This window comes from Macaca mulatta, chromosome 2 (assembly GCF_049350105.2).
Source record: "Macaca mulatta isolate MMU2019108-1 chromosome 2, T2T-MMU8v2.0, whole genome shotgun sequence".
In the NCBI taxonomy this organism is placed as follows: domain Eukaryota; kingdom Metazoa; phylum Chordata; class Mammalia; order Primates; family Cercopithecidae; genus Macaca; species Macaca mulatta.
The window spans coordinates 110,371,209-110,391,665 of NC_133407.1; the positions used below are offsets into that span (position 1 = coordinate 110,371,209).

At 41.9% G+C, this 20,457-nt stretch overlaps 1 protein-coding gene across 15 annotated transcripts in view; it reads right to left on the reverse strand.

The window, feature by feature from the left end:
• SETD2 (SET domain containing 2, histone lysine methyltransferase) overlaps positions 1 to 20,457 on the reverse strand; it is a 154,847-nt gene that overhangs the window by 14,301 nt on the left and 120,089 nt on the right. For 13 of the 15 annotated variants that reach the window (XR_013413845.1, XR_003727278.2, XR_013413847.1 and 10 more), the window contains 3 exons: positions 14,556 to 14,690; positions 10,029 to 10,168; positions 5,077 to 5,188 (listed from right to left, as the gene is read on the reverse strand). Coding sequence is in view for 9 of the 15 variants with exons in the window: in XM_028844063.2 (XP_028699896.2) it covers positions 5,077 to 5,188; positions 10,029 to 10,168; positions 14,556 to 14,690 (387 nt within the window). In the remaining 6 variants the exon portion in view is untranslated. Of the gene's footprint in view, positions 1 to 5,076; positions 5,189 to 8,855; positions 8,980 to 10,028; positions 10,169 to 14,555; positions 14,691 to 20,457 lie in introns of those variants that run through there. The other 2 variants (XR_013413844.1, XR_013413843.1) reach the window with 1 other exon arrangement.

Here is a 20,457-nt window from a genome sequence, read left to right on the forward strand (position 1 = left end):
CCAGCACTTTGGGAGGCCACAACAGGAAAATTGCTTGACACCAGAAGTTTGAGACCAGCCTGGTCACCAACACCACGAGACCCTGTCTCTACAAAAATGTACAAAAATTAGCTACTTGGGTGGCTAAGACGGGAGGATCATGTGGGCCTGGGAGGTGGAGACTACAGTGAGCCCTGATGGTGCCACCGCACTCCAGCCTGGGAAACAGAGTGAGACCATGGCTCAAAAAAATAAAAAATAAAATAAAGAGGTATGGCTAAGTCAGTAGGAAAAAAACAAAACAAAAAAACACAGAATACTGAAATAAATTCTAAATCAATCCAAAAGAAAGCAAAGACAAATAAAAATTTAAAAACAAATAATAAGGCTGGGCACGGTGGCTCACACCTATAATCCCGGCACTTTGGGAGGCTGAGGCAGGTGGATCGCCTGAGGTCAGGAGTTTGAGACCAGCCTGGGTAACATGAAACCCAGTCTCTACTAAAAATACAAAAATTAGCCGGGCGTGGTGGCGGGTGCCTGTAATCCCAGCTACTCAGGAGGCTGAGGCAGGAAAATTGCTTGAACCCAGGAGGCAGAGATTGCAGTGAGCCAAGATCATGCCACTGCACTCCAGCCCGGGTGACAGAGCAAGAATCTGTCTCCAAAAATAAATAAATAAATAAAAACAAATAACAAGAGGGTAGATCTTAAGTCCAAACCTACTGATATGTTTAACACACCAATTAAAAGGCAGAGGACTGTCAGAGTCATGAGTAGCAAAAAGGTGCTATAAAATAACCATCCTGGCCAGGCAGGGTGGCTCACACCTGTAATCCCAGCACTTTGGGAGGCCAAGACGAGTGGATCACCTGAAGTCAGGAGTTCAAGACCAGCCTGGCCAACATGGTGAAACCCCATCTCTACTTCAAAAACAAAAATCAGCCAGGTGTGGGGGCAGGTGCCTGTAATCCCAGTTACTCAGTAGGCTGAGGCATGAGAATTGTTTGAACCCGGGAGGCAGAGGTTTCAATGAGCCGAGATCGCACCACTGCACTCCAGCCTGGGTGACAGAATGAGACTGTCTCAGAGAGGGGGAGAAAAAAAAAAAGCCATCCTTAAAGACTGAATTGCTTTGCACAAGTACTTGTCAATTCCTTTATTTACAGAATCATTTCTGAATTTTAGGGCCTACAGACATAAGCCTCGAGATAAATTTTACTAAAAAAAATTCAAAGGTTTCCTCCCACCATACAAAGGTTCGTATTCTTTTACATTTTCTTTTACATTTTCAAATTCCCAAGGTCTATCCCCAACAATGCCCTTCCAACCTCATGCTGGATTACAAGTTTTATGATGCCTATGTTCCTCCTACAAGTAAACAGAGCTATTCCCCAAACATATCCCAAACATTCCCCTCCTTCCCTGCCTTTGCTCCAGCTTTCCTTTTAGCCTATCTTTGCTTACTGAAAAATTCCTCATCCTTTAAAGCTCAAATGCTTTAAAGGACTTTCTCACAAAGTCCTCATAACTTCCTCCGGTTGAGTTACTTCTATGTTCCCAGGATGAAAAAGCAAGACAGAGCTATAAGCAACCACTTGTACCATGCTGAGGAGGCAGGTGGTGCAGGACTGCCAGTGTAGGCAGGGACAGACTTGAAGGAGAAGTAATCTAGAAAGAGGCTGGTCTGAAGTCTAGGGGAATGTGCGTATCTCCTAAGAACTCAGCTCTTGGGTATAGAGAAATTAATCTGATTGATTCTATATGTGAATTTCTGACTGAAAACCAAGACCAAATCTTAACACTTGCACTCAAGTAACTAAAGTTATAAGCCCTGTCGTGGTTTGATCATATTCTCTCTTTTTATTTTTTTTGAGACAGAGTGTTGCTCATGTTGCCCAGGTTGGAGTGCAGTGGTGCAATCTCGGCTCACTGCAACCCCTGTCTCCGGGGTTCAAGCAATTCTCTTGCCTCAGCCTTTCGAGCAGCTGGGATTACTATGTGCTCAGGCATGTGCCACCATGCCCAGCTAATTTTTCTATTTTTAGTAGAGACAGGGTTTCACCATGTGGGCCAGGCTGGTCTCAAACTCCTGACCTCAGGTGATCCACCCGCCTGGGCCTCCCAAAGTGCTGGGAATACAGGCGTGAGCCACAAGGTTTCACCATGTTGGCTAGGCTAGTCTTGAACTCCTGGGCTCAAGTGATCGGGCCACCTTGGCCTCCCAAAGTGAGCTGCCGTGCCTAGCCTGTGATGATTCTTTTTGGGAGAGAAGATCTCTACCTTTATTTGTTCACAACAGGAAATACATTTGGCAGCTTAATTCTTTGTGCACTCTCATTATTATTATTTGAATCCCAGGAGGGATTTATTTATATATACATACAGTGGCAGAAAAGAATAAAAGGGCCTCTCCAATCTTCTCTAACAACTGTGTGAAGCTGACACCTTTGAATCTCCATTAGAAGTACTACTCTATAACCCCCCGAGGCAGTTAAGAGCTAGTATTAGGAGGAATGTTTTCTCTTTATAATCTCCCGTTCCCTTTCATTTTTATACATATACCTCCCCCAACAAACATGAACACATCAATATATCAGAATTAATTGTGAATTAAGTGTTAGATTTAGTTTAGTGCTCTTTTCCTTCCTAGGATAGACTATATTTTCTTTTGCAGGCATCTAAAGTCCTTGTTTGTTGTCTACAAAAATTTTTAAAAATTAGCCAGGCATGGTGGCACGCATCTATAGTCCTGGCTACTCAGGAGGCTGAGACGAAAGGATTACTTGAGCCGGGGAGTTCGAGGTTACGGTAAGCTATACTTGCACCACTGTACTCCAGCCTGGGCTACAGAGTGAGGGAGACCCTGCCTCTAAAAACAAATCAAAGCAAACCAAACGACAAAATAAATAAATCCCTCAGTTTACCACTTAACCACATAATACTGTACATTTTCAAACCTTACCTTCCTATGACCCCTGGGAGCAATAACCTTGCCTTATACTCCTTTTGTATTCCCAGGTCTAGGCATGGCATTTGTGTGGAATAGGAACTCAAATGTCTGATAAATAACCAAAATGTAAAAGAGTGAGATTAAGTTCAGATCTGTGTGATTTAAAATGTGTATTTAGAGATCCAAAGTTCCAAGCTAGTGGATTGTAATTCAGGCATTGCCTTTTGGATATAATACTTCCAACAGCCTACTCTCCAGGCACACATGCACCTATGGTAACAGAGGAGTAAAGATCAAACATAACCTGACAAATACACTCACTCTGGGTGGTTGGATATAGTAAAGTTTTATGATCATACTTCTCTTACAGTCAATCACAAACAATACTGCCAATTATTTAGACTTGAATGTGTAATTACCTTGGGACCTTGTATCACTTCAGATTCTGATCTAGCAGGTCTGGGAAAGGGAGTGAGAGTCTGCGTTTTTAACAGGTGGTGCCTGGTGCCGTTGGGTGCTGAGTAGACCTAACTATTACAATAAGCTCATTGCAAAGGTGCCAGCTCTATAGTCAACCCCTCCAGTCCATCTCCAGCAGACAGCCTTGTAAAAGGCAAATGTCACTGCTCAAATCACTTTAAAGGTTTCCCTTTCTCACCAGCTAGCCAGAGAATGAAGGTCTAATTATGTAGCATGGCACATAAGCTGCCCTTTTACTTGGCTCCTACTTCTCAGCTCCTACTTTATGCTTGGCTAGTTTGACGACCTGGATTTCCTAATACAGGTCTTCATATAAGAAAGGCAATTCCTTGAGCATTAAATAAGCAGCAGTGAACTTCATGCCCATTCCTCATTTGTTTTGAAAGGCCTAATTTAATATGCATATACTAGACCAAAAGACTGCATCAAGATTAATAGTTACGGTGTCTATGAACTTGGGCTTACAAGAAGGGTAAGGCCTCCAACATGCTTTATAAACTTGGCCCCAGAACTCAGCTATATTGCTGCACCAGATCTTTTCTTAATCCCTTTGTTTATTTTTCAAAAGATGTAACTAACACAGTACAGAAGTCTGGAAATGGGAGTTGTGATTTTTGTTTGTATTTAAGCTTACATATAATTTAAATGGCAAGTGCTTAGCAGGCTTGGGCATATTCCTAAATGATTCAGGAAAACAAGACAGCACAACAGCTAGAGTGAAGTGGCTACGTGATTTATGTGATTCATTTGAAATTTAGCAGACTCCACATGGATTGAACTTAAGTGTGTATCTTTTGCAAATGCCAAACACATGTGAAAAGAGAAAAACATTTCCTCCAGAAGTGAATAAAATATAAACAGAAGAATGAATTCATTTCTACTTTAATCCCTTCTCACTCCAGCTCTTTGTCTTCCCTCTTCCTTCTTCCACCTATTCCCAATAATTTAACCAGTCAAGTACTTAATTATTTTCAAAATTAAAAAAATATTATTCAGGTTTTAGAACATAAAAATATGATATCTGATTTCATTCAAGACACTTCATATAGTCAACTGTGGTGGCTCATGCCTATAATCCCAACACTTTGGGAGGCTGAAACAGCCAGATTGCTTGAGGTCAGGAGTACAAGGCCAGCCTGGGCAACATGACGAAATCTCATCTCTACTAAAAATACAAACGTTAGCCGGGCATGGAGTGCACATCCATAGTCCCAGCTACTCGGGAGGTTAAGGCAGGAGAATTGCTTGAACCCAGGAGGCAGAGGTTACAGTGAGCTGAGAGTGTGCCACTGCACTCCAGCCTGGGCAACAGAGTGAGACTCCGTCTCATTTAAAAAAAAGAAAAAAAAAAGGCAGAGAGAGAGAACAAGAGAGGCCCTGAAGCAATCATAGTAAGGGGTGTTCAAAACACCCCTTGGCCATATTTGGCCATATATCTCCCTCAAAAGAGTAAGTAGTTAGCATGCATTTGAGTCTCTGAATGTCTAAAAAAGACCATTCTTTCCCCCTGACTTCATCTCTACACCTTGATACATGCATGGTCACTCACTTATTTTTCAGAATAAGGAAAAAAGAATCCCAAGACCATGTGACTACTGGCCTTATAGAATGACAGAACAAAGACTCCCAAATGATCAGGAAATACATGTGTAAGCCACACTCACCTTCATGGGGTTTTCATCATATGTTGGAGTTCCCAGGTCCATCTCAGCTTCATGCTCAAGGCTGGCATCATCTCCTGGACTTTCCCAAGTAGGAGGATCCCACTGAGTCTGCCTAGAAAGAGAAAAAATAGCCATGCTGTCAGGGCTAGGAAACAGAATCCTGACATAAACATCACTGTTCATACATACATAAAACACAACATACAATAAGACATAGAATAAGTCAGCTCCATGAGTTAGAGACAAACTTTTTCTATCTTCCTAACAGCAATGACTTCAGCACAGAGACGTGCCCCTCCTCATTGTCCCTATTTCTGTGGGCAATGATGTGGCAACACTGACTGGATGTCAAAAAGAGCCGTAAATCCGAACATCCTGTCTCTCACCTGACTCTTAATGTCATGCAAATAAGACTCGGCAAAGCCTAAAATGTACAAGAAATAGGTCCCTGCCTATGTCACCCCTCTGTAGATGAAGAGGTAAACAGTGACTACCTAGCATATAATTGGAGCAAAATAAATCATGTAATACCTCTCGCAATCCTTGACCATGTGAGAAAATTATCCCTTGCTTCAGGAGTTTTCTTTTTAATAGTTCTGTCCCTTTGGTTTAATGACTGACAAGAAAAATACGTAGAGGTTAAAAACTTGTACCCTTGGCCAGGCATGGTGGCTCATGCCTGTACTCCCAGCACTTTGGGAGGCTGAGGCAGGTGGATTACCTGAGGTCAGGAGTTCGAGACCAGCCTGGCCAACACGGTGAAACCCCATCTCTACTAAAAATACAAAAAATTAGCCAGTCGTGGTGGCAGGCGCCTGTAATCCCAGCTACTCAGGAGGCTGAGCCAGTAGAATATCTTCAACCTGGGAGGCAGAGGTTGCAGTGAGCCGAGATCGTGCCATTGCACTCCAGCCTGGGCAACAAGAGTGAAACTCCATCTTAAAAAACAAACAAAAACACAAAAACCTGTACTCTCTGCTAAAAATATTCTCGACCAACTGCAAAAAGAAGGTTTCAGCCATGTTAACTCATTAAATGTTTAGTCATTTTGAAAATAAGCAGGCAAAGATTTTTCTTTTTAAAAAAAGATCTGTAGTATAAAAAGTGGAAGTAAGGATATTCACGTTCAGGAGTCTGAAGCCAGCTGTAACAGAGAATGTTATGAGGACAGTGACTTAAAATGTCAAAAGTCTCAAAGGATCTAACAAATCTGGCAGGTCAATCTTGTCACTATAGTCTTCTGCTTTACCACCACATCAATCTTTAGTCAACAACATAACAACATTAAAGACACTTAAGATAAATCTGTGTGTGTGTGTGTGTGTGTGTGTGTGTGTGTGTGTGTGTGTATGTATATAGTTGTAAAAATAGGCTTACCTCTGACCTATGGAACTCATTTATTTTAAAAGGCTCAACATTTCTATCACAATAAAAGAACCACAAACAGCTAAGGGTGTTATCATAGAAATTGAACAAATATATATATATATGTCTGTTCTTAGCTACCAGATAAAACCTAGAAAAGACAGGAAAGGTACACATATAAATAAGAAATACAAACTTTTTTTTTTTTTTGATTCTGAGATAGAGTCTCACTCTGTCGCCCAGGCTGGAGTGCAATGGCATGATCTCAGCTCACTGCAACCTCTGCCTCCTGGGTTCAAGCGATTCTCCTGCGTCAGCCTCCTGAGCAGCTAGGATTACAGGCGCATGCCACCACGCCTGGCTAGTTTTTGTATTTTTAGTAGAGGCAGGGTTTCACCATGTTGGTCAGGCTGATTTCGAACTCCTGACCTCATGATCTGCACGCCTCAGCCTCCCAAAGTGCTGGGATTACAGGCGTGAGCCACCATGTCCGGCCCAAACGATTTTTATTTTTGGAAGATTGATAGAATATTAAGAAGCTTGTTTTGGTGTTAAAAAACAAAGTTCTGGCCAGGCGTGGTGGCTCACACCTGTAATCCCAGCACTTTGGGAGGCTGAGGCGTGCAGATCATGAGGTCAGGAGTTCGAAACCAGCCTGATGAGGCGGGTGGATCACCTGAGGTCAGGAGTTTGAGACCAGCCTGGCCAACATGGTTAAACGCTGTCTCTACTGAAAATAACAAAAAAAAAAAAAAAAAAAAAAAAAAAATTAGTTGGGCATGGTGGCAGGCACCTATAATCCCTGCTACTCAGGAAGCTGAGAGGCAGGAGAATTACTTGAACCCTGGAGGCAGAGGTTGCAGCGAGCCTAGATCGTGCCACTGCACTCCAGTGTGGGCAACAAGAGTGAAAACTCTTTCTCAAAAAAAAAAAAAAAGTTCTGGTTAAACCACACATAGTTTTTAAAATCATTACACATTCAATTAGCAACATAATGAGGGCTCATTTTATAAAAGCCTTTTTGTTTTTTGAGACAGAGTTTCACTCTGTCACCCAGGTTGGAGTACAGTGGTGCAATCTTGGCTCACTGCAACCTCTGCCTCTAGGGTTCAAGTAATTCTCCTGCCTCTCAGCTTCCCAAGTAGCAGGGATTTACAGGCACCTGCCACCACACCCAACTAATTTTTATATCTGGAGTAGAGACGGGGTTTCACCATGTTGGCCAGGTTGGTCTTGAACTCCTGAAATCAGGTGATCTGCACATCCTGGCCTCCCAGAGTGCTGGGATTATAGGCGTGAGCCACTGCACCCAGCCTATAGAAGCATTTTAATGCAAATAAGGAAGGCCCTTCTAAGCAGAAAGCATATAGGGAAAATATATGAAAATTTTAAACTTCTTTATGTCACAAGACATCAGAAACAAAAACATCTGCAATACTCTTGATAAAGAAATCTAACACTGGACAGAAAATGGGTAGATGTCCCAAACAAATTAACTCACAAAAGATACAAATGACCAACAATCCAACGAAGACATCCCATCTCAATAGTAAAATAACTGAAAATAAAAATATTTCCCACCTGTAGGCTTGCAAGGTTAAAAGAGAGGACATGATGGAAAAGGATTTTTTTTTTTTTTTTTTTTTTGGAGACAAGGTCTTGCTCTGTCACCCAGCCCAGAATGCAGTGGCACAATCATGGCTCACTACAGATCTGACCTCCTGCCTCAAGTGATCCTCTTGCCTCAGTCTCCCAACTAGTTGTGACTACAGGTGCACACCACCATGCCCAGCTAATTTTGTATTTTTTGTAGAGATGGGGTTTCACTATGGTGCCCAAGCTGGTCTCAAACTCTTGGGCTCAAGCGATCCTCCTGCCCCAGCCTCCCAAAGCATCAGGATTACAGGCATGAGCTGCTGTACGTGACTAAAAGGAACTTATACACTTTTTTTTTGTGAGAGTCCAAATTGATACAAACTATTGTTTAATGGTAAGCTGACAATATTTCTCAATTTAAAACGTGTACCTGTTTTGCCCAACAATTCCACTTCTAGGTACCCTCTTGAAGAAGTAGTAAGATTAGTGTCCCTAAGGATGTCCAGGGTTATAGTTACATATAAAATAGTGAAGACCTATCAATCAGAGTGAGTTAAATACAATTTGATATAGCTATACAATAGAGCAGGGGTTGGCAAACTTTCTCTGTAAATGATTGGATGATAAATATTTTGACCTGTGAGCCATATGGTTTCTATCACAACTACTCTGTCATTGTAGTGTGAAAGCAACCGTAGACAATTTGTAAGCAAATGTGCATGGTTGTGTTCCAATAAAACTTTATTTGCCAAAACAAGTGGCCTGTGGGCATAGTTTGCCAGCCCTGCAACAAAGTATAAACAATTACTAAAACTAACAGTTGTAGCTGGGTGTGGTGCCTCACGCCTGTCATCCCAGCATTTTGGGAGGCTTAGGTGGGAGGATCGCTTGAAGCCACGAGTTCGTGAAGATCAGTCTGGGCAACAAAGCAAGACTCTGTCTCTACAAAAAAAAGAAAAAAAAAAAATTTTAAAGAAAAAATTCCATAGTTCTATGTTAACTGATAAAGCTCTATAAAACAGATTAGTAAATAAAGCAGACTACAAAAACATGTATCTTAACAATTTACGTAAGAGTATAGAGATGAGTGTATATATACACACACACACACACACACACACACAAAGTACATATACCTACATAAAGCTATCTAAAAGGTATTTTAAAAACATTAGTTATCTCTGAGTAGTGGCAGCTCCAGTAATTATACTTCCTTTTTAGTACTTTTCTACTATATTTGCTTTCTATAACAAGCGTAAATAATATGTGTCAAGGATAAACAATCTAGCTATTTAACCTGGAAATAGAAGAGTGCTGTCAGTAAAAAAAATTCAACAGCAGAGTTGAGTAGCTATGATACAGACTGCTTGGCTGGCAAAACCTAAAATATTTATTTTCTGGCCTTTTACAGAAAAGATGTCTGTGACCCCTGATACTTTACAATATCAGATGAAGAAACATTTAAAAAATCTCCTTAGCTTTCTCCAAGAGTCTTGTGGATTAAAAATACACCAAAACTGGCGGATGCGGTGGCTCAATCCCAACACTTTAGGAGGCCAAGGCAGGTGGATCACCTGAGGTCAGGAGTTCGAGACCAGCCTGACCAACAAGGTGAAATCCCATCTCCGCTAAGAACACAAAAATTAGCCAGGCATGGTGGTATATGCCTGAAATCCCAGCTACTGGGGGAGGCTGAGGTATGAGAATCACTTGACCACGGGAGACAGAGGTTGCAGTGAGTCGAGATCACACCACTGTACTCCAGCCTGCGTGACAAAATAAATAAAATAAAAATACACTAAAACAAATAAAAAAAGAACCAAAGTCTAAGGTCTAAAATACATTTAAGATGTAATTCTGGAAATCCAGCGCCTTCAAGTGCAGTGAACAGCTAATGACAAGAAGTTTACAACTGTAAAACTCCCCTTATAGTGGCAACTTCTTTGATCAAGTAAAAGCAGACATGGGAATGCCCATACAGCTCTTCTTACCTTGTGATCACATGGTAGTAATAAATCTTCCCTTCTGGATCTCGGGCTGTCTTCCAATTGGGAGGTAAGACAATGGTTTTTGGTTTGGGTGGAGAGGGGGGCGGCAGATCCAAGAGATTATTTGTCACAACCATTTCAGACTACAAAGAAAACACACACATTTTTGATCAGTGATATCTCTCTTAATCTGGCTGAATAGGACAAAATAGTCCACTTAAATATGCAAAAATGTACATCTACCTCCTCTTAAAAAAAGGATAAAGGAAAGGTACAATCTAGGAAATAAGGGACAGTATATATAAAGAGTTTTACAGAGTTATCAGAAAATTGACAGTTGGCTCTAAGTTTACCATCCAAAATACCATATTAAAAAACAGCCAGCAGTTTATCATATAGAGCAGCATTTTTCAGCTTTAAAACACCAATTCTAAGGCACATCAACTGCTGGATGCCAATTAACTAAATGGGCTCCAGAAATATCTTTATCTGAAAAAAAAAAAAAAAAAAAAGAAAAACCAAAAAAACCCCTGAGAAGCAAATATGACAGAATGTTAACATTTATCCATTATATTTTTTCTGTACTTGAAACCTCAAAACTATAAAATATTAGTGCCACATTCTGAAAAACATAAAAACCTCAAAATCACTTATGGACTGATTTTTGTTTCCCCAAAACATGTATGTTGAAGCCCTAATCCTGCTGTGACTGTTATTGGGACACAGGGCCTGTAAAGAGCTAATTAAGATTAATGAAGTCATAAGATTGAGGACTTTATCTAATAGGATGGTGTCCTTATTAGAAGAGAAGTCGGCCGGGCGCGGTGGCTCACGCCTGTAATCCCAGCACTTTGGGAGGCCGAGGTGGGCGGATCACGAGGTCAGGAGATAGAGACCATCCTGGCTAACACGGTGAAACCCCGTCTCTACTAAAAATACAAAAAAAAATTAGCCGGGCGTGGTGGTGGGCGCCTGTAGTCCCAGCTACTCAGGAGGCTGAGGCAGGAGAATGGGGTGAACCCAGGAGGCGGAGCTTGCAGTGAGCAGAGATCGTGCCACTGCACTCCAGCCTGGGTGACAGAGCGAGACTCCGTCTTAAAAAAAAAAAAAAAAAAAAAAAAGAAGAGAAGTGACACCAGAGGACACTCGCAGAGAAAAGCCATATACAGCAAGAAGGTAGCCATTTACAAGCCAAGGAGATAGGCCTCAGGAGAAACCAACACTGCTGACACCTTGATCTTGGACTTCCAGCCTCAAGAACTGTGAGAAAATTTCTGTTATTTAATCCACTCACTCTGTGGTATTTTGCTACAGCAGCCCTAGCAGACTAGCAATCACAAGAATATATACTCGTTCCTTCTTTCAAGCCTATTAATGAAGAATACTTTTTTCAGCTTCACCTTTACTTGCATAGTTAAAGAGGAACCTGAAGACCCCAGGCTCAGATAAAATGTGTTCACTTTTTTTTTTTTTTTTTTTTTTGAGACGGAGTCTCAGTCTGTCGCCCAGGCTGGAGTGCAGTGAACGGATCTCAGCTCACTGCAAGCTCCGCCTCCCGGGTTCACGCCATTCTCCTGCCTCAGCCTCCCGAGTAGCTGGGACTACAGGCGCCCGCCGCCTCGCCCGGCTGGTTTTTTGTATTTTTTAGTAGAGACAGGGTTTCACTGGGTTAGCCAGGATGGTCTCGATCTCCTGACCTCGTGATCCGCCGGTCTCGGCCTCCCAAAGTGCTGGGATTACAGGCTTGAGCCACCGCGCCCTGCCAAAATGTGTTCACTTTTTAAGCAAATATGGGTCTTTGAGCATTCTTGCTTTGTGTATACTCTTCTTTACTCTTATTTCACCTAGCTGGGGTTTTTTGGCCCAGCTTAAGTTTCAATTCCTCCATTACCCCATCCTTTAGCTTATAAAGTGACCTCTTTTCCCCAAGCTTCTGTGTCACTTAATATTCTAAACCATTTATATCTTAATAGTTTAAGGCAAAAAAGAAAAAAATATATATTCCAAACCATTTAGTACTTATTCCCAACACAAAACTCTATTTTTAGTGTAGTCATCATTTTCTCTTGTGACCATCATCTCTCTCTTATTTGAAAGATCAGCTTTAAGAATACAAATGGAAACTTATTTATGTTTGTATTAAAAATGCCTAGTCAGCCGAGCACAGTGGCTCATGCAGTCAGGAGTTTGAGACCATCCTGGCCAACATGGTGAAACCCTGTCTCTACTAAAAATACAAAAATATTAGCCGGGTGTGGTGGTGTGCACTTGTAATTCCAGCTATTCAGGAGGCTGAGGCAGGAGAATTGCCTGAACCTGGGAGGCGGAGGTTGCAGTGAGCTGAGATCAAACCACTGCACTTCCTCCTGGGCAACAAAGCAAGACTCCATCTCAAAAAAAAAAAAAAAGCCTAGAAGGGCTCAACTCATAACAACTACTCAAACATCTGCTCTAAGTACGCATTATCTTATTGTCTTGTTGTTTCACATACAGTATTTTTAGTCCATCTTCACTAATCCTGTCTAAAGCCACCATCAATTGCTAGATTGCTATGAGAGCTTTCTCCAGAACTGTCAGTGTTCTAAAGTGCTGATTTGACCATGCTATTCTGTTTAGTTTTTCAATTGTTTCCCATGCCAACCTCTTATTTTCCACTTTATCCGAAAACAACACCACTTTGAGATTTCACCATATCCTCCTACATATGTTGCAGAATACCAAAAGCTTATCTTAATATTAAACATTGTATAAAATTTTTTTTAAAAACATTGTACAACATGTATAGTGAAGTATATCACACAATTCTACATGCCTAGTCCATGGTGACTAGTACAGTATCATATTCTAGTACAGGTTAAGCAGCCCTAATACAAAAATACAAAACATCTTGAGTGCTGACATGACACTCAAAGGCCATGTTCAAAGGAAATGCTTATTGGAACATTTCAAGTTACAGATTTTCAAATTAGGGATGCTCAAGCGATAATTATAATGCAGATATTCCAGAATCCATAAAATTCTGAAATGTGAAATACTTCTGGTACCCTGAAGCTCAGATAAGGGATACTCAACCTGTAAGTGGTAAATACTAATAGATAGCTGGTCTAGAAAATTATTACTTCGGCCAGGTGCGATGGCTCACGCCTGTGATCCCAACACCTTTTGGGAGGCCTATGCGGGAGGATCATGAGGTCAGGAGTTTGAGACCAGCCCGGCCAACATGGTAAAACCCCGTATCTAAAAATACAAATATTAAGGTCGGGCGCAGTGACTCACGCCTGTAATCCCAGAACTTTGGGAGGCCAAGGTGGGCAGATCATGAGGTCAGGAGATTGAGACCATCCTGGCTAACACAGTGAAACCCCGTCTCTACTAAAAATACAAAAATTAGCCGGGCGTGGTGACAGGCACCTGTAGTCCCAGCTACTCGGGAGGCTGAGGCCGGAGAATGGTGTGAACCCAGGAGGCAGCGCTTGCAGTGAGCCGAGATCGTGCCACTGCACTCCAGCCTGGGCGACAGAGCAAGACTCCGTCTATTAAAAAATAAAAATAAAAAATTAGCTGGGCGCAGTGATGCACACCTGTAGTTCCAGCTACTCAGGAGGCTGAGGCAGGAGACTCACTCAAACCCAGGAAGCGGAGGTTGCAGTGAGCCAAGATCGTGTCACTGCACTCCAGCCTAGGCGACAGAGTAAACAACAACAACAAAAAAAGAAAATTATTACTTCAAAAATTCATAGCAAAATATAAAAATACAAGGTCAGGGTAAACAACAAATAAAAAGGATCCTAGGAGCTTTTTTTTTTTTTTTTTTTGAGACACAGTCTCTCTCTGTCGCCCAGGCTGGAGTACAGTGGTGCGATCTCAGCTCACTGCAAGCTCCACCTCCCACGTTCACGCCATTCTCCTGTCTCAGCCTCCTGAGTAGCTGGGACTACAGGTGCGGAGCAAAATATATATTAACAGAACTATATATTCCACAGAATTAAAAATTTTTTTTTTTTTTACAAAATGGTTGAGTTCATGCCCTCAGGGTGCTCAGGTGAATTTGGTGGCTATCCAAATTTAAAAACGGGCCAGGTGTGGTGGCTCATGCCTATAATCCCAGCACTTTGGGAAGCCGAGGCGGGTGGATCACCTGAGATCAGGAGTTCAAGACCAGCCTGGTCAACACTGGAAACTCTGTCTCTACCAAAAATACAAAATTAGCCGAGCGTGGTGGCGCGCACCTGTAATCCCAGCTACTCAAGTGGCTGAGGCAGGAGAAACGCTTTAACCCAGGAGGTGGAGGCTGCAGTGAGCCAAGATTGTGCCATTGAACTCCAGCCTGGGTGACAGAGCGAGACTCTGTCTCAAAATAAGTAAATAAACAAACAAAATAAAAAAAAATTTTATTTATAAATAAACAAACAAAGAACATGTGAAAAAGAACCCAAAAATAAAACCCGAAACCAAACCAAACCAAAAAGAAAACCTTCTAAAGACAAAGTAGACAGTCAATGAGTTTTAACAACTGGAAATATTTCTTACTGGCTGCAAGGGCTGAGGCTGTCCTGGTGCAACTATTGTAGTCACTGCTGCGGCTGGCTGTACCACTACTCCTTGTGGATGAGCTGTGAAAATCTGTTGCCCCTGGATATACTGAAGACTTGGCTGGGCATAACTCTAAAAGATAAAATGAAGAAATCAATAATTTAAACTTTTGTCACTTTAATAAACAGACTGACTTCCAAGATGGCACAATCTTAAAGATATACCCATAACATTTTTAAATTTTTTAAATATATATTTGGACATAAATGTGTAAAACAATTTTTTTGTTTCAAACACCAAGGTTTCTGTTTTGACTAATTCCCTATTCATTTACTTAGATTTTACTTTATCATAAGAAAATAAAAAACTTTTTTTTTCTTTTTATTGTTCATAGAAAGTCTCCAATTGTTTAGCTTTCAATGACATTGGAATGACATTGAAAATTAAACAGACATAGGCCGGGCGCGGTGGCTCACGCCTGTAATCCCAGCACTTTGGGAGGCTGAGGCGGGCGGATCACAAGGTCAGGAGATCGAGACCACGGTGAAACCCCGTCTCTACTAAAAATACAAAAAATTAGCCGGGCGCGGTTGTGGGCGCCTGTAGTCCCAGCTACTCGGGAGGCTGAGGCAGGAGAATGGCGTGAACGTGGGAGGTGGAGCTTGCAGTGAGCCGAGATCGCGCCACTGCACTCCAGCCTGGGCGACAGAGCGAGACTCCGTCTCAAAAAAAAAAAAAAAAAAAAAAAAAAAGAAAATTAAACAGACAGTTTCTATAAGCAAAAAACAATTAAGTGTTGCTCCTGGGACATACAAGAAACAATGCCACACTGCTCTGAAGGAAGTCTTTTGCTACCAACTTGTAATAACAGGTTGTTTGGACCAGAAAAGGTCAAAGGGTGTGAATCATTGTAAATAAGATGATCAAATTTTAAGCTACCTTTTGTGTTAGCTTTTTGTAGTCTTCTATAATAAAACTCCTTGGCAGAAAGACAGCAGAATCAATGCATCTGAAATTCTCACCACACACTAACTTATACAGTGTTCTATAATACAAGAAGCCCCTTAACATACATCATCTCATTTAGTGCTGACCACCATCAAAACCAAGTACTGCCTATACCTGGAGTTTCATAAGAAATAAGTACTATACTAGGGCTTATACCTACTCTGTAATTATTTCTCAAGCATAGAAAATCTGCTTAAAGAAGAAGAGGTGGCTAACCCGGTGAAACCTCATCTCTACTAAAAATACAAAAAAAACTAGCCGGGTGAGGTGGCGGGCGCCTGTAGTCCCAGCTACTCGGGAGGCTGAGGCCGGAGAATGGCGTAAACCAGGAAGGCGGAGCTTGCAGTGAGCTGAGATCCGGCCACTGCACTCCAGCCTGGGACACAGAGCGAGACTCCGTCTCAAAAAAAAAAGAAGAGGTGACAAGAAGACTGAAAAATAGCCTTGCTGTCCTAAGAGGTGGTGACTGCTAAGGAATTGAATAGACATGTATCCTGTACTTAAGGAGAGATTTTGCTCCTATGGACTGAGATTCTAGCAGGTAAAATGATTCTGAAACATTAAATGGTAAGTACTCAAAATATAAAATATAACTCCAAATGATACCAGTAAAAACTCAAGTAGTCTGAACAGGCAATGCAGCTACCTAGCAGGTTTCTGGATGAGTAATTACTGACAGGACACAGGAAAAAGGAAAAGAATACCTAATCTGGTATTCTGGACCAGCTTAATCTACTCAGATAATAAACCAGACTGAAAAACGTTAATTGTTAAGGCAGAATTATCATCAGAATAGTATCACAAAGCCTGAGAGGAAAATGTACAGTCATGTACTGCTTAACAAGGGGGTACTTTCTGAGAAATGCATTGTTAGGAGATTTCATTGTTGTGGTAACATCATAAAATGTACTTTCACAAACCTACTAAGTGTATGAGGTACTTACATATCATACAGTGTACTTCACAAATCTATTAGATACCTGGGCTTATATGGTATAGCCTGTTGTTCCTAGGCTACAAACCTGTACAGCATGTTTCTGTAATAAAGACTTGTAAGCAATTATAACGTAACAGTATCTATGTGTCTAAACACATTTAAACATGGAAAAGGTACAGTAAAAATACAGTATAAAAATTTTTTAGGCCGGGCACAGGGGCTTACGCCTGTAATCCCAGCACTTTGGGAGGCCAAGGTGGGCAGATCACGAGGTCAGGAGATCGAGACCAGCCTGGCTAACACGGTGAAATCCTATCTCTACCAAAAATACAAAAAATTAGCCAGGCATGGTGGCAGGTGCCTGTAGTCCCAGCTCCTCAGGAGGCTGAGGCAGAAGAATCACTTGAACCCGGGGGGCGGAGGTTGCAGTGAACCAAGATGGCGCCATTGCACTCCAGCCTGGATGACAAAGCGAGACTCCATCTCAAAAAAAAAAAAAAAATTTAAATGGTACACCTGTATAGGACACTAACCATAAACAAAGCTTGCAGGACTGGAAGTTGCTTTGAGTAAGTGAGTGGTGAGTGAGGGAATACGAAGGCCTAGGACATTACCGTACACTACTGTAGACTATAAACACTGGGCTATATAAAGTTAGGTTACACTAAGTTTATTTATAAAATGTTTTTCTTTCTTAATAAATTAACTGTAACTTATTATAACTATTTTACTTTATAAACTTAAATTTTTTCAACTTTTTAACTCTTTTGTAACACTTATCTTAAAATACAAACACATTCTACAGCTATATAAACAACCCTCTTCCCTGGTTCATGCAATTCTAGAAGGAATCTTGCTCTGTCGCCAGGCTGGAATGCAGTGGTGCAATCTTGGCTCACTGCAACCTCCACCTCCTGGGTTCAAGCGATTCTCCTGCCTCAGCTTCCCGAGTACCTGGGACTACAGGTGCATGCCACCACGCTCAACTAATTTTTTGTATTTTAATAGAGACGGGGTTTCACCATGTTGGCCAGGATGGTCTGGATCTCCTGACCTTGTGATCCGCCCACCTTGGCCTCCCAAAGTGCTGGGATTACAGGTGTGAGCCGCCACGCCCGGCCTATATATTTTTTTAAATAGAGTCTCGTTCTGTCACCCAGGCTGGAACGCAGTAGTGTGATCATAGCTTACTGTAGCCTTGAACTCCTGGACTGAAGCAATCCTCCCATCTCAGCCTCCCAAGTATGTGCTACCATGCCCAGCTAATTAAAAACAAATTTGTAGAAACAGGGTTTCGTTATGTTGTCTAGGCTGGTCTTGAACTCTTGTGTTCGAGTGATTCTCCTGCCTTGGCCTCCCAGACTGTTGGGATTACAGATGTGAGACAACACACTGGGCCAAATATTTTCTTTACTTTTTTTTTTTTTTGAGACAGAGTCTTGCTTTGTCACCCAGGCTGGAGTGCAATGGCGTGATCTCGGCTCACTGCAATGCAAGCTCCACCATTCTCCTGCCTCAGTCTCCGAGTAGCTGGGACTACAGGCACGCACCACTACGCCCGGCTAATTTTTTGTATTTTTAGTAGAGACAGGGTTTCACCGTGTTAGCCAGGATGGTCTCAATCTCCTGACCTCGTCATCCGCCCGCCTTGGCCTCCTAAAGTGCTGGGATTATAGGCGTGAGCCACCACGCCCGGCCCAAATATTTTCTTTGTATCCTTATTTTTATTCTATAAGTTTTTTCTAAATATATATATATATATATATATATACACACACACTTACATATATAAACTTATAAGTTTATATATTTTTACATCTATTTATAAGCTTTTCTTATATATATAAACTTACTCTATAAGTTTTTCCCATATATATATATGGGAAAAACATACAGTTTGATAGAGGAAACAGGACCAAGTATTTGATAGATCAATAAGGTATCAATACTTTACAATAATCTTTTTTTTTTTTTTTGAGACAGTTTCGCTCTTTTTGCCCAGGCTGGAGTGCAATGGCGCAATCTCGGCTCACCACAACCTCCGCCTCCCGGGTTCAAGCGATTCTCCTGCCTCAGCCTCCTGAGTAGCTGGGATTACAGGCATGTGCCACCACCCCGGCTAATTTTGTATTTTTAGTAGAGACGGGGTTTCTCCATGTTGGTCAGGCTGGTCTTGAACTCCCGACCTCAGGTGATCCACCTGCCTCGGCCTCCCAAAGTGCTGGGATTACAAGCGTGAGCCACCGCGCCCGGCATATACTTTACAATAATCTTATTGTATATTTCAAAACAGCTAGAAGAGAATAATTGAATGTTTCTAGCATAAAGACAAATATTTATGGTGATGGATATCTCAACACACTGATTTTTACTAATTATATGATTATCACATGTACCCTGAAAATATGCACACCTATTTGTATCAACATAAAAAAACAAAAACTAAGACATAAACACACACATTACCCTACGCTTACACAAAGTCAGGATCATCAAGATGTCACAAGGCCAGAAGAATTTTTCACCTCCATAATAATTTTACGAGGATCACTGTCATAAATGCCATCTGTTGTTGTCCAAAATGCCATTGCCTGGTACATGATTGTATTTATGTACAGGTTGAGCATAGACATTTCTGATTTCCCTAATCAGAAATCCTAAATGCTATAAAATATGAAACTTTTTGAGTGTTCACATGGTGCTCAAAGGAAATACTCACTGGAATACTTTGGATTTTGGCTTAGGGATGCTCAATCACTAAGTATATATAATGTAAGTATTCCCAAATCTGAAAAAATCCAAAATACAAAACACTTCAGGTCCGAAGCATTACAGATAAGGGATACTCAACCTGTACACATTTTCTCTCTCTCTCTTTTTTTTTTTTTGAGACAGAGTCTCGCTCTGTCACCCAGGCTGAAGTGCAGTGGTGTGATCTCAACTCATTGTAACCTCTGCTGCCTGGGTTCAAGCAATTCTCCTGCCTCAGCCTCCTGAGTAGCTGGGATTACAGGCGTGCACCACCAAGCCCACCTAATTTTTTTGTATTTTTAGTAGAGACAAGGTTTCACCATGTTGGCCAGGCTGGTCTTGAACTCCTGACTTCAAGTGATCCCCACACCTCGGCTTCCCAAACTGCTGGGATTATAGATGTGAGCCACTGTACCTGGCCTATTTTCTTTTTTTTTTTTTTTTTTTTTTTTTTTTTGAGACGGAGTCTCGCTCTGTCGCCCAGGCTGGAGTGCAGTGGCCGGATCTCAGCTCACTGCAAGCTCTGCCTCCCGGGTTTACGCCATTCTCCTGCCTCAGCCTCCTGAGTAGCTGGGACTACAGGCGCCCGCCACCTCGCCCGGCTAGTTTTTTGTATTTTAGTAGAGACGGGGTTTCACCGTGTTAGCCAGGATGGTCTCGATCTCCTGACCTCGTGATCCGCCCGTCTCGGCCTCCCAAAGTGCTGGGATTACAGGCTTGAGCCACCGCGCCCGGCCACCTGGCCTATTTTCTTATCCCTCTACTCATACCATGTGCAAGTGACCATATTCTCTTGCCATGACCATTATTTGTCTCCCTACTTTTTTTTTTTTTTCTGTGACAAGGTCTCACTCTGTTACCGAGGCTGGAATGCAGTGTTGCCATCGAGGCTCACAACAGCCTTGACCTCGTGGGCTCAGATGATCCTCCTGCCTCAGCCTCCTGAGTAGCTGGGACTACAGGAGCATGCTACCACATCCAACTAATTTTTCTATTTTTTGTAAAGATGAGGTTTTGCCATGTTACCCAGGCTGATCTCAAACTACTAGGCTCAAGTAATCCTCCCACCTCGGCCTCCCAAAGTGCTTAGATTACAGGCATGAGCCACCATGCCTGGCCAGTCTCCTACTTTTGCCCTTGACTCCTGCAATCTCTTTTACCCAGAGCAGCCAGTAATCCTCTCAAAACATCTCAGATCATGCT